This window comes from Aplosporella prunicola, assembly GCF_010093885.1.
Source record: "Aplosporella prunicola CBS 121167 unplaced genomic scaffold K452scaffold_22, whole genome shotgun sequence".
Classification (NCBI taxonomy): domain Eukaryota; kingdom Fungi; phylum Ascomycota; class Dothideomycetes; order Botryosphaeriales; family Aplosporellaceae; genus Aplosporella; species Aplosporella prunicola.
The window spans coordinates 217,610-230,110 of NW_022983550.1; the positions used below are offsets into that span (position 1 = coordinate 217,610).

Below are 12,501 nucleotides of genomic sequence, written 5' to 3' on the forward strand. Positions count from 1 at the left end.
AGTAGCAGACTAGTAGTGGTAGTTCGGGTGGCATCGTGGTCGTCGTCGTTCGTCGTCGTCGTTTGTCGTTTGTTGTCGCCGCCGCACGACCCAACTTCACCGCTTGATCTGATCGACACAGGGAAGCTGTCGTACGAAGTACATGCCCTGTACTCCGTAGGCCGACGGCAGCCCGTCCGGCGTGCATGCCGCCGGCGAGATAGGTACATGGCTATGTACATAACTATCAGCTACATGAACACCTGACCACATATCAATTAGATAAAAAAGCCTCTCTGTCCTCCCAGCCCCAGTACCTCGCTCCTCACCCACCGTCATCCATCAATCATGACTTCGTTCTTGCCGTCAAACGCCCATGTCTCCACTCACCCATGCCTGCGCATGAAGCTCTCCCAGCTCCGATCTCACAGCACCAATCCTCGTGACACCAAGGCTTTGATCCATGAGATTTCCACTATTGTCGGCGTCGAGGCGCTCGCACGGGCTCTCAAGAGCACTACTGCAGGCACGGTAGGTTTCCCCACATTCCGCCCACTTCCCCACACCAACGAACATTTCAGGACAAATCGCCCCTTGGCTATGAATTTCCTGTCGACACTATCACCCCCTCCCGCATCTCCCTCGTCCCCATCCTCCGATCTGGTCTCGGCATGACCGATGCACTCCTCTCAGTGTTGCCTAACCCCGTCCCCGTGCACCACCTCGGCCTTTATCGCGAAAAGACAACGCTTCAGCCCGTCGAGTACTACAACAACCTGCCTTATCACCGGCCCTCGACGGCGGATGCAGACAGCGCGAGGCCCAGCGAGCTGGCTATTGTAGTAGACCCAGTCATCGCAACGGGCGCAACGGCGTGCGCGGCGATCGAGACGCTCAAAGACTGGGGCGTCAAAAGCGTATTGTTGATTGCCGTGATTGCGAGTGAAGGTGGCTTGAGGAAGGCAGCCGAGAGCTGGCCTGAGGGCGTCGAGGTATGGGTGGGCGGTTGTGACAGGGAGACAGACGGGAAAGGCATGATCAAGCCGGGGTTAGGTGACGTTGGGGACAGGCTCTTCTTAACAATTGGTAAATAGCTATACAATACTATCTTAATAGATAGATGGTTGTATACTTGATTATCTTGTTTTCCTAGGATCTCCCTGCTAATAATAGTTGCGGCTACTAACACAGATTTAGACGAATATATTCAAGATACACATGTTATTTCTAACAGATATATATATCGAGTTCTAGATTTTAGCTATAAATATATAGTAGTTTAATGCGGAAAAAACTATACCTTAAAATATATATATATATATATTTAAGTTTTCCTAAGATATATATACTATTTCTTAGATAAATATATCTAAAAAGCTACTTAGAAATATATATATCGGCTATTTACTAAGATGCATATTTTTTTTTTTTTCGTAAAATTTCTAAGATACATATAGTATTTCTAAGATATATATATCGAAAAAGTCTCTCTAAGATATATACTTTTTTTTATATATTTCGCTTGTAAATAAATATATTATAGTATATTATAAAATATATATATATCTTAGAAAAAAAAATCGAAAAATATATATATCTTATATATTTAGCGAAAAAAAAAGCGTGTATCTTAGAAATATATTTAAGAAAATATATGTATTTTAGAAATTAGTTCGAAAAAATTATGTATCTTAGTAATATTTTTTTTTAAAAAAAAATATTGCTACAAGAAAATAAATACACTCCTAATAAAACTAAATAAATTCTCAAAAAAGCAAATATATTTCTTAAAAATAAATAAGAATATGCTTTTAAAAAGGCAAGAATATACTCTCAAAAAAGCGAAATATACTCTTAATAAATTCTTAAAAAAATTATTTAATATATTCTTAAAAAAAAATAACTAAATAGAATACCTGAACGCCTAAAAGTAGAACTATATAAAATTAATCTCTTCTTCTTCTTCCTACGACTATAACCTAAATATAAGCTAGGAAAGCATTATAACTTAGGAATTAGACTAATTCTCTAAAGCTAAATTTTTAGAGAAACCTTAAAATTCTTCTAAATTTTCTAAAGAATTCGAATTTTCTTTAAAAAAAAAAACTCGAATTTTATCTTCTTATTCTCCTAGAATTCGATCTTCTAAGATTAATTCTATACTAATTAAAAGTTTCCTAGCGTTACCATTTAGCTAGGCGATTATAGCGACTAACTACTATTTCTTTTTATAGGCGTTTAGTAGGAGGTCGCCCTAGCTTTCTCTTTCTTATATTATTTTTATTTAGCTAGGCATCGTCGGATTCTAGCTAATTAAATAGTACTAGAGAAAGAACTCTTTTAGGGTAATTAAATTACTCTATAAGAATTAATTTTCTAGCTAAAATTAATTAAATCTTTAGGATCTAGTTCTAAAGTAGTAGCTAGGGCGTAAGTATATCGATAGGGGAGTTTATATTCTATAAAAATTTTATAAGAATATTCTTTAAGAAATAAGCCTAATTTACTATTCTCTATTAGAAATAGATATAATAGTATCGAGACTATTAAATAAATTAGTATATTTTCTTTAAAAAAAAAAGTAAAAATAAGAGTATATTCTCTTTTTTTTTAAAAAAAAAAAAGAAATAGGAGTATATCTTCTTTTTAAAAAAAAAAGTAAAAATAGGAGTATATTTTCTTTAAAAAAAAAAAGCGAAAACAAGAGTATATTCTCTTTTTTTAAAAAAGAAATAGGAGTAAGTATATTTCCTTAAAAAAAAAGCGGAAATAGGAGTATAACTTCTTAAAAAAAAAGGCTTACTATATATAATTTAATATTAAATTTTTACTGGGTATAATTAGTAAATCTTAAATTTATAGAAAATAATGTATAAATTTAATTTATTATATAGAGAATAGGTAGAGATCTTTCTATAGAGAATAGAGAATTAGCCGATTCTAAGATATTTAATGTAAATTAGCTAAATCTAGGATATTCCCTTATTACCTAAATTCTTAACTAAGTATCTATAGGAACTTCGCGAATATAGTCTATAGCTAAGAGGTCGATTTGCGTAATTTACGAAAATATTCTATTAAATTCTCGTTAGATAGTTTTATAGTAAAGCTTTCTTTTAGTTAGTATATCTCTTAAAAAAACTCGAATTTTTAGAATATGTTTTCTTAAAAAAAATAACTTATAATACGATAAAGGGTAGTAGTTTTACTAATAAAACTAGTAGTATTATTTTTAGCAATATACTACTAGTAAGAATAATACTAAGTATTTAGGTAAATTTCGGCTACTATAGGAACTAGTCCTTTTCCTCGATCTAAAATAATAGTAATTCTACTAGAATTTAGTATAACTAGTTAATTTCTATAGGAGAAAATTCGTTTTTTAGTAGAACTAAGAGACTTTTCTAGAAATTAAAGAAATTAAACCTAATTCTCTTTATTTCCTAGCACCTATAGCGATTCTAAAACAAATTAGAATAATATTGTTATTAAAATCTAATAATATTACTATTAATAAATAGTAAAACGTGTTTTATAGTTCATTTCTCGGCTATTTACTAAGATATGTATTTTTTTCGTAAAATTTCTAAGATAAATATAATAGTTCTAAGATATATAAATACATATATCTTAGAGTTTCACTCTATATATATAGCATTTTATTACTAAAAAATATATCTCAGAAATATATTTAAAATATATATATATATTAGAAATTAAATTCGAAAATATATATATCTTAGAGAAAAAAAAATTAAAATATTATATATCTTAGAAATATATCTTAGAAATGTATCTTAGAAAATTATTTATCTCAGAAATATTTTTTTAGAATATGCATTCTTAATAAATCGAATATATTCTTAAAATAAAAAAACAAAATATACTCTTCAAAGATCGAATATATTCTTTAAAAAAAATCGAATATATTCCTAAGAAATATATATGTTCTTTTAAAAAAACGAATAAACTCCTAAAGAAATTAAAAATTCTTAAATATTTATAATAAAAAAATCTTTTACTTAGTTATTTTTTTTAAAAGAATTTATTTCGATTTTTTAGAATATATTAAGAGTAAATTTCGCTTTTTTTTTAAGAGTATATTTTTTTAGAATATATTCGTGTTTTATTAGAATATATTTACTTTCTAAGAGTATACATATATATATATATATTTAAAAAAATATATTCGTTTTTTAGAGTATATTTAATTTTTGTAAGAGTATATTTATTATTTATAGCAATATCTTTTTTTTAAAAAAATATTACTAAGATACATAAAAATATTTTTAAGATACACAACTTTTTTCGAACTAATAGCTAAAATACACATATTTTCTTAAATATATCTCTAAGATACACGCTTTTTTCGCTAAATCTCTAAGATACATATGTTTTTTATAATTTACTATAATATATTTACTTACAAGCGAAATATATAAAAAAGTATATATCTTAGAGAGACTTTTTCGATATGTATATCTTAGAAGTATTATATATATCTTAGTAAATAGCCGTTAATTTCTTATATAGGCAGTATTAATTAAAATATGTTCGCGTAAATTTAAGATAGCTAGCTCTAAAAATACGTCTAGAGAAAGAAATATATACCTATTTATTAGATATATTAGTATTTTCGCTTTTTTTAAAGAAGATATACTCCTGTTTCTTTTTTTTAAGAGAATATACTCTTATTTTTGCTTTTTTTTAAGGAGATATATTTCTAAATAATTATTAAAAAAAATTTACTAGAATTCTTTTATTTCTAAATTTCTTTTAAATTTAGTGAGGCCTCCTCCTTTTACTTATAGTTCTTCGAGTTTTTTTTTAAAAAAAAAGGCTAAAAATAGTTAGTATATTTAAACAGAACTAAACTTTTAATAAAAAAAATAGTACTTAAAATTTTTGATTTATTTCGTTTTAGTCGCCCTAAATACTCGAAGAAATCGAATCTTTAGCTCTCTAAACCGCCTAATATAGAGCCTTTTTTCTATATAAAATTCGCTTATTTAATCGAATTTATAGTAGGCGAATTACTAGGTTATCTATAATAAATTCCTAGCTATAGGAAATAAGGAACTTAGTTAAATTCGAATATCTCTAATTTTCGTAGGAAGATTAAGGGTATATATAATTTATAATCCGTTTAATAATAAAAAGATCTAATAAATACTAGTATATTTTCTTTAAAAAAAAAGCTAAATAGGAGTATAACTTCTTAAAAAAAGAAATAGGAGTATAACTTCTTAAAAAAAAAAGGAAATAGGAGTATATCTTCTTAAAAAAAAAGTAAAAATATACCTTGCTTTTTTAAGATATATATCTTAAATAGATAGCTATTTACTACGAGATTACGGTAAATATAGCATAATATTTTCGAATCGCTAATTTTATTCTCTATAATTCTCCTCGATAGGTAACGTAAAATAAGGACTGTTTTCTTACGTCTTCTATAGTTAAAAACTCTGTTCTAATTAAAAATAGCTCTATAGTCGATTTTTTAAATAAATAAAAGAAAGGAAGGTTCTAGTATTTATATTCTAATATTAGGCGCCTATCTAATTAAACTAAATATTAGGCGTCTAGTTCTATATTTTAGAATTTTAATTATAATTAAACTATAAAATTAATCGCGTATTTTTAAGTTCTAGGATATAGATCCTAATTAAACTAAATATTTTCGTAAATTCTAAATTTTAAGAATATAGATCCTAATTAAACTATTTATTTTTATATATTCTAAGTTTTAAGAAGCTAAACTTAATTAAATTAGATAATAATAGCGTAATTATATTAAATATATATATATTTTTATTTAGAATATATTCGATTTTTTAATTTTTTAGTAGTTTATTCGCTTTTTAAGAATATATTCTTTTAAGAATAAATTAAGTTTTTTATAAGAATATATTCAATTTTTTTAAGAGTATATTTACTTTTTAAGACTATTTTTAGTTTTTTAAGAGTATATTTATTATTTATAGCAATATATTCTTTTTTTAAAAAAACATTACTAAGATATATAATTTTTTTTAATATATATTTCTAAGATACACGCTTTTTCTTTATTAAATTTCTAAGATATATATACTTTTCGATTTTTTTTCTAAGATACATATATTTTATATACGGCTATTTACCGAGATATATATATTTTTCGCAAATTTCCGAGATACACATAGTATTTCTAAGATATAAAAAATGTTTATCTTAGAGTTTTACGCTATATACACAGTATTTTACTACCAAAAATGTGTATCTTAGAAAAAAAAATCGAAAAATATATATATCTTAGAAATTTAATAAAAAAAAGCGTGTATCTTAGAAATATATATTAAAAAAAATTATATATCTTAGAAATATGTTTTTAAAAATTGTATATCTTAGAAATATTTTTTTAGAAAAATATTCTTAAAAAATCGAATATACTCTTAAAAATAGCAAATATATTCTTAAAAAGCAAATAAACTCCTAAAAATAATTTTTATAAAAACTAATAAGTATTTATAGAAATTCGAGAATATATCTAAGAAATTTTTCTTAAAAAAACGAATATGTTCTAAATAAAAATATATATATTATATTCTGTTTAGTTATTTTTTAAGAATATATTTCAATTTTTTTAGAATTTATTAAAAATCTATTTCGATTTTTTTTAAAGAATATGTTTAATAGTTTTTTAGAATTTAATAAGAGTATATGTCGATTTTTTTTAAGAATATATTTTCGCTTTTTTAAGAGTATATTTGCTTTTTTAAGAATGTATTTTTTTAAGAATATATTCTATATATTTTTAAGAATGTATTTTTTTAAGAATACATTCTATATATTTTTAAGAATATATTCGATATTTTTAAGAGTATATTTGCCTTTTTAAGAATATTTGCTTTTTTAAGAGTATATTCGGTTTTTTAAGAATATATTTTTTATTTGTAGCAATATATATATATTTTTAAAAAAAATATTACTAAGATATACAATTTTTTTTGAACTAATTTCTAAGATATATATGTTTCTGGAATATATTTCTAAGATACACGCTTTTTTTATTTTTCGCTAAATTTCTAAGATATATATATTTTTCGGTTTTTTCTAAGATACACATGCTTTTATAATATACTGTAATATATTTATTTATAAGCGAAATATATAAAAAGTATATATCTTAGAGAGACCTTTTCGATATGTATATCTTAGAAATATTATATATATCTTAGTAAATAGCCGTTTTATATAATATACTATAATATACTTATTTATAAGCGAGAAATATAAAAAAGTATATATCTTATAGACTTTTTCGATATATATATCTTAGAAATACTATATATATCTCGGAAATTTTATTTAAATATATATATTAGTAAATAGCCGATTTCGATATATATATTAGCTATTTACTAGTAAGATATATAGTAACTTTTTTTATATATATTTTTTAAGATATATATAATATTTCTAAGATATTTATATCAAAAAAGTCTCTCTAAGATATATATTTTTATAATATATTATAATATATAGAAATATTACGGCTATTTACTAAGATATATAGTTTTTTCTATATAATTTTTAAGTTATATATAGTATTCCTTAGATATATAAATATATTTATCTTAGAGGTTTACGCTATATATATAGTATTTTATTATAAAAACTATATATCTTAGAAATATTTTTTTAGAAAATATATTCTTAAAAAAAATAAATCTATTCTTAAAAAGGGAATAAACTCCTAAAAAACTAAAGAAAACTAATAAATATTTATAAAAAATTGAATATATTATTTAAAGAGTATACTCCTAAAAAAATATAGTCTTAAATAAATTCATTTAAAGAAAGATATATTTTTAAAAATATATTCTTTAAAAAAGTAAAAAAAAATTCTTAAAAAAAGCGAAATATATTCTCAAATAACTAAGTATATTTTTAAAAAGAAAGTGATATATATATATATATATATACATATTTAAAAAAATTCTAAGATATATATATTTATCTTAGAAATAATATATATATCTTAGAAAATACTTTAAAAAATATATCTTATTAAATAGCCGTTATAATAAATTACTATATATATATATATATAGTTAAAAAAAATTTAAGATATATATATATATATATCTTAGAGAGACTTTTATATAAGTATATTTATCTTTAGTAGAAAATATTTAAAAGAAGTATACTATATACTTAGTAGTATCTTAGTAAATATCTATAGAAATAACTATATAAATTATTAGATTAGTAGTCTATTACTATAACTGTATATTAAATATATCCTAAAAAAAAGGGTAGAAAGCTTTAAAAGTATATATATTTATTTACTATATTAGTAGCTACTACTACGTCGCGGCCATTAATCCCGTACTCGTAGTCGGAGGATAGGTACCGATGACGTTACCTACTCTACTACGGCCTGAGACCCCGCGACGATATCACTTCACGTAATTCGGTTAACTACGTACCCGTAGATTCATACTTAGGTACCTACCCACGTTGTTCCTCATTGAAGTTGCTATTATGGCGGACGTCAAGGTGCTCGGTCACAGCGCTTGACCTCCTCCGGCCAGCACCCAGTCATACCAAGTCACAAAATCTCCAGCAATGGGTCGTCTTGAACCTACAGTCGTCGTTCCGCCACAGGCTTTCCGCCGTGATGCCCGCTCTAAACAGGCCAGAGCCACCATCAACAAAACCATCCCCGCCATTCTTACCTCATTCGCCCGCGCCCGTAAAGGCATTGACGCCGCCGAACTCATTGTCGACCCTCAGCCTGTCGCCTCCGACACTGAGGTCAAGTCCGACAATGCCATACCTAAAGAACCTATGCAAATTACACTTCAGGTGGCCGAAACCCTTGATACCGCCCGGCAACTATATCAGAACTCTCCTAGTAGCCCAACTAAGCGGCCTAGAATTGCCATCTTAAACATGGCTTCGCCGCTCTGTCCCGGCGGCGGTTTTCTTAATGGCGCCGCTTCCCAGGAAGAACGCCTCTGCATGCGTTCAACATTGTATCCCTCACTGCGCGACTCGTTCTATCGGCTGCCTGAGATCGGCGGCGTGTTCACACCGGACGTGCTGGTATTTCGCGACCACACGGATGAGGCACGAGAGCTGAGCAAGAAAGAGTCGTTTTTCGTAGACGTGGTGACAGCAGGCATGCTTCGCTTTCCCGACCTGGATGGTGAAGAGAGCGAAGAAAAGACGTACGCGCATAGCAAAGATCGGGAGCTGGTGCTCAGCAAGATGAGATCTGTGATGCGAATCTTGAAGATGAAGGGCGCAGATAAGGTCGTGTTAGGAGCTTGGGGTTGTGGTGCATATGGTAATCCGGTCATGGAAATTGCCAAGGCTTGGAGAAAAGTGCTTCTTGGGACGGGAAGTGCAAAAAGAAAAGGTAAAAGCAAACGTGGGGGAGCGTTTGATGGAGGCGAGGGATGGGACGGATTGCAAGTAGTGTTTGCCATCAAGGACAGGCGTATGGCTGAGGATTTCGCTAAGTCATTCGAATCCGGCTTGGTAATTGACGAAGTGGTTTGTGAGCAAGAAGAAGAGATGAATGACGGGTCGACCGGTGTCGTCGAAGAAATGAGGATCAAAATAACTGAGATGAAACTCCAGATGGAGCAGGCACGCAACCCAGACCTTAAGGCACGGCTGCAGACAGTACTGGCCGGTCTGAAGAGCCAGCTTGCTGAGCTCAGTGGCGGATCACAATCCAGCGGCGACAGTTATCCCAGTCCAGACGAAATACAAGTGGACGAGGGTGACAATGAGGTGTCTGAAGGCGAGATTGAACATAAGAGCTCAAGCGAGGGTTGTTGTATGTCAGGCGATGAACATGGTCGCTAAGGTGCGCCAATGAGTTTCAGTTGGAGACGCATAGCAGCCTGACTAACCTTGTATCTTTGGAGGCTGTGGACCACGATCGCAAGTTGCTGTTGCTTCTCATACAAATCGTTTAAATGCACACTCGAATAAGACAAAAAAAGAAAAGAGTACACTGTTGGTTCTTCATCTATTTGGCGTCTAGAAGAAATGGTATCACAAAATCGTAAAAAACTCGAAACACTTACGACTACACCTTTTGTAGCTCGCCCGTCTCAGCGGCCTTGCTGCCCGTCACAACTTCTTCATCATAGCCATCCGAAGTGCGATCATCATATGCTACTGTGATGTCGTTTATCTCATCGCCAACCTCCATCCACGTGTCGCTGGTTGCCGGGATCGGAGAAACAGCGCAGAGGATCCAATATGTCGATGCAGCCACAATGAAGCCACAGAAAAAGTTAAGATTGTAGATGTACGTCGCGCCGACGGGTACCTTAGTTCCTACCGCACCAGCAAAACCTACGACGTTGATGAGGATACCGGCTATGTAGGCAGCGTATCCACGCCAGTGGAAACCGTAGGCAAAGTAATAGGGACTGGTACTGCGGGCTGAATACAGCTCCTTGACGTTATAGTAGCCTTTGCGAACGACATAGTAGTCACAGACCATGACGCCAGCAATGGACGACAGGAAGACCGAGTAGGCGGACAGGTAGGTCGTGAAGTTGTTGCTGGAAGACATGAGATTCCAAGGACACATGCAGAGACCAATAAGAGCGCAGATGTAGCTGCCACGTCGAATGTCGATATAGCGTGGCAACAGCGCCGTCATGTCTGTGCCAGCGGAGACGGAGTTGGCGGCAATGTTCGTGCCAAGCTGTGCCAGAGCGAAGGCGGCCGAAATGACAAAGACGCCAAAGCGGTTTGCGCTGTTGTTATCGTGGTCCAGAATCTTGTGAAGAAGCTGCAAAGGGTCCCAGACAGGCTCGGAACCTGGATAGATAACTGTCGCCGACGAAGAGACGATGATGCCGATGAAGGAGGTTATGGCAAAACCGATCGGAATCGTGAGGAGTTGGGACCATAATGCGCTCTGGGGCCTTTTTGCGAAACGGCTGAAATCGGGGTCGTTGACAATCAGCGTCGCAAAGTTGCTGATGGAACTCATTATGCCTTTGACGATACCCCACGCGAGTATGCTTCCATGGACGCTTGCGGGCTGCTTGACAATGGGTCCGACGCCTCCAGCTTTGACCACAAACCAGATAAAAAAGGCAATGCCGGCGGCAGGTACGACGTAGGCCTTGACAGTGAACAGATGCCTGATCTTATGGACGGGGAACCAAAGCGCGGGGAGACTTCCAACCCAGAAGAAAAAGAAGCTGACGAACTTGACCGTAGTGGTACCGGAACTGGGAATGCCGTTGTGTACTTTGTCCTGTTTCCTCATCAGTCCTCAGCTCATATTAGATATCACCTGACTTACGTCTCTCCAGTTGTTCCAGATGGCTCTGATCATCAACTCGACGCATTCACCACCAATCCACGCCTGTACGCCATACCACACACAAGCCATGGCTGCGCGGTTGAAGACTGGCCATAGTGAACCCCAGATTCCAAAAGAGGCTCTGTTGACAACGGGGAAACCGATGTGGTAGGTGGCACCAATACGTCCAGTGGCGCAGACAAAGCAAGCTGAAATAGCGTAGCCCACCCACACACAAACCCACGCCTGCCACCATGAGAGGCCATCGGCGATGTTCGAGGAAGCAATCATCCAAGTGTTGATATTAAAAGAATCGGCTGGTTCAATTATCAGCAGATGCCAGGGAAGAACAAGCAGGGGTCATCTACGCACCGACCCAAAAGCCAACGAAGTTCCAAGAGCGCCATTGTCGACGTTCAGGCTCCACTGGTTTCAAATCATGGTTTGTCAATAGCAGCTGCGTGCTGGTCAGGCCGGGCTCGGCCTCAACAGCCAACTTGTCGATATAGTGGGCTAACTTGGTATTTTTGACCTTTTCCATGGCGGAGAAGCGCACAAAGCCCTGGTGGAGAGAAGATTTCGAAGATGATCGAGGAGAAAAGGACGACTCGAGGGGGCTTTGCTTTGAGCGTGATGACGTCTGCTTACGCTGAGCACGTGGCGTGGGAGATGTTGAAGAAGAGGAAGAAGAAAGTGATGGGAGAAGAGGTTCCTGCTCCGGGACAGCCGTGGTTCCTTGGAACGATTCCGCGAAGGAGGAAGAGGAGGAGTGGTGTGCATTACGGGGAGACATGGCCGAGATATATCTAGAGAGGCTCGTGGCGGAGGTTGATACCGGGGGGAGCTAAACTGGAGCCGAGCCTCGCGACCGGGGGATGTCACCCACGGTGACACTGGAGATTGGGGCGTCGCCTTATCAGTTTTGCATCAATCTTTGAATTCGGTAAGATGCTCCACACCGAGAGAGTGCGGAGTGGATCGACTGGGGTGGGTTGTTTGCTCCGAGCAAGTGTTGCTAGTTGCTAGGTGCTGCCATCTGACGTGACAATCATGCTGGGTTGGTGAATGTTTTTGAGGAAAGCTGCCGCTCTAGAGTAGCTGCCTACTCAGCCTTGGTAGGCCCTGAGGGCAGGGTAGGCACCACCCAGGGTTATCGCCCTACAGCAACAATTATCATCGTCATCATCCCGCTCTCA

The 12,501-nt window shown here is 33.4% G+C and overlaps 3 protein-coding genes across 3 annotated transcripts; 2 read left to right on the forward strand and 1 right to left on the reverse strand.

Moving 5' to 3' along the window:
- Window positions 1-213: 213 nt before the first annotated feature.
- K452DRAFT_320855 (uncharacterized protein) lies at window positions 214-1,267 on the forward strand. The gene is made up of 2 exons (XM_033544354.1): window positions 214-510; window positions 561-1,267. The coding sequence occupies exons 1-2, from the start codon at window positions 328-330 to the stop codon at window positions 1,071-1,073; spliced, it is 696 nt and encodes a 231-aa protein (XP_033394441.1). The 5' UTR covers window positions 214-327; the 3' UTR covers window positions 1,074-1,267.
- Window positions 1,268-8,472: 7,205 nt separating this feature from the next.
- On the forward strand, window positions 8,473-9,892 carry K452DRAFT_352873 (uncharacterized protein). Its single transcript, XM_033545796.1, has one exon. It carries the CDS (start codon window positions 8,590-8,592, stop codon window positions 9,838-9,840), a length of 1,251 nt encoding a protein of 416 aa, XP_033394442.1. The 5' UTR covers window positions 8,473-8,589; the 3' UTR covers window positions 9,841-9,892.
- A 174-nt stretch (window positions 9,893-10,066) lies between these two features.
- On the reverse strand, window positions 10,067-11,846 carry K452DRAFT_300812 (uncharacterized protein; the record flags this gene model as incomplete). Its single annotated transcript, XM_033542371.1, has 3 exons — window positions 10,067-11,257; window positions 11,306-11,622; window positions 11,678-11,846. 3 exons carry the CDS (start codon window positions 11,844-11,846, stop codon window positions 10,067-10,069), a joined length of 1,677 nt encoding a protein of 558 aa, XP_033394443.1.
- Window positions 11,847-12,501: the final 655 nt, after the last annotated feature.

What these genes read in the sequence shown, in the direction of transcription:
- K452DRAFT_320855 (XM_033544354.1), top strand. Translation starts at nt 328, where the DNA reads ATGACTTCGTTCTTGCCGTCAAACGCCCATGTCTCCACTCACCCATGC. An exon ending in AGAGCACTACTGCAGGCACG is followed by an intron (nt 511 to 560) that starts GTAGGTTTCCCC and finishes CGAACATTTCAG; the next exon opens with GACAAATCGCCCCTTGGCTA.
- K452DRAFT_352873 (XM_033545796.1), top strand. Translation starts at nt 8,590, where the DNA reads ATGGGTCGTCTTGAACCTACAGTCGTCGTTCCGCCACAGGCTTTCCGC.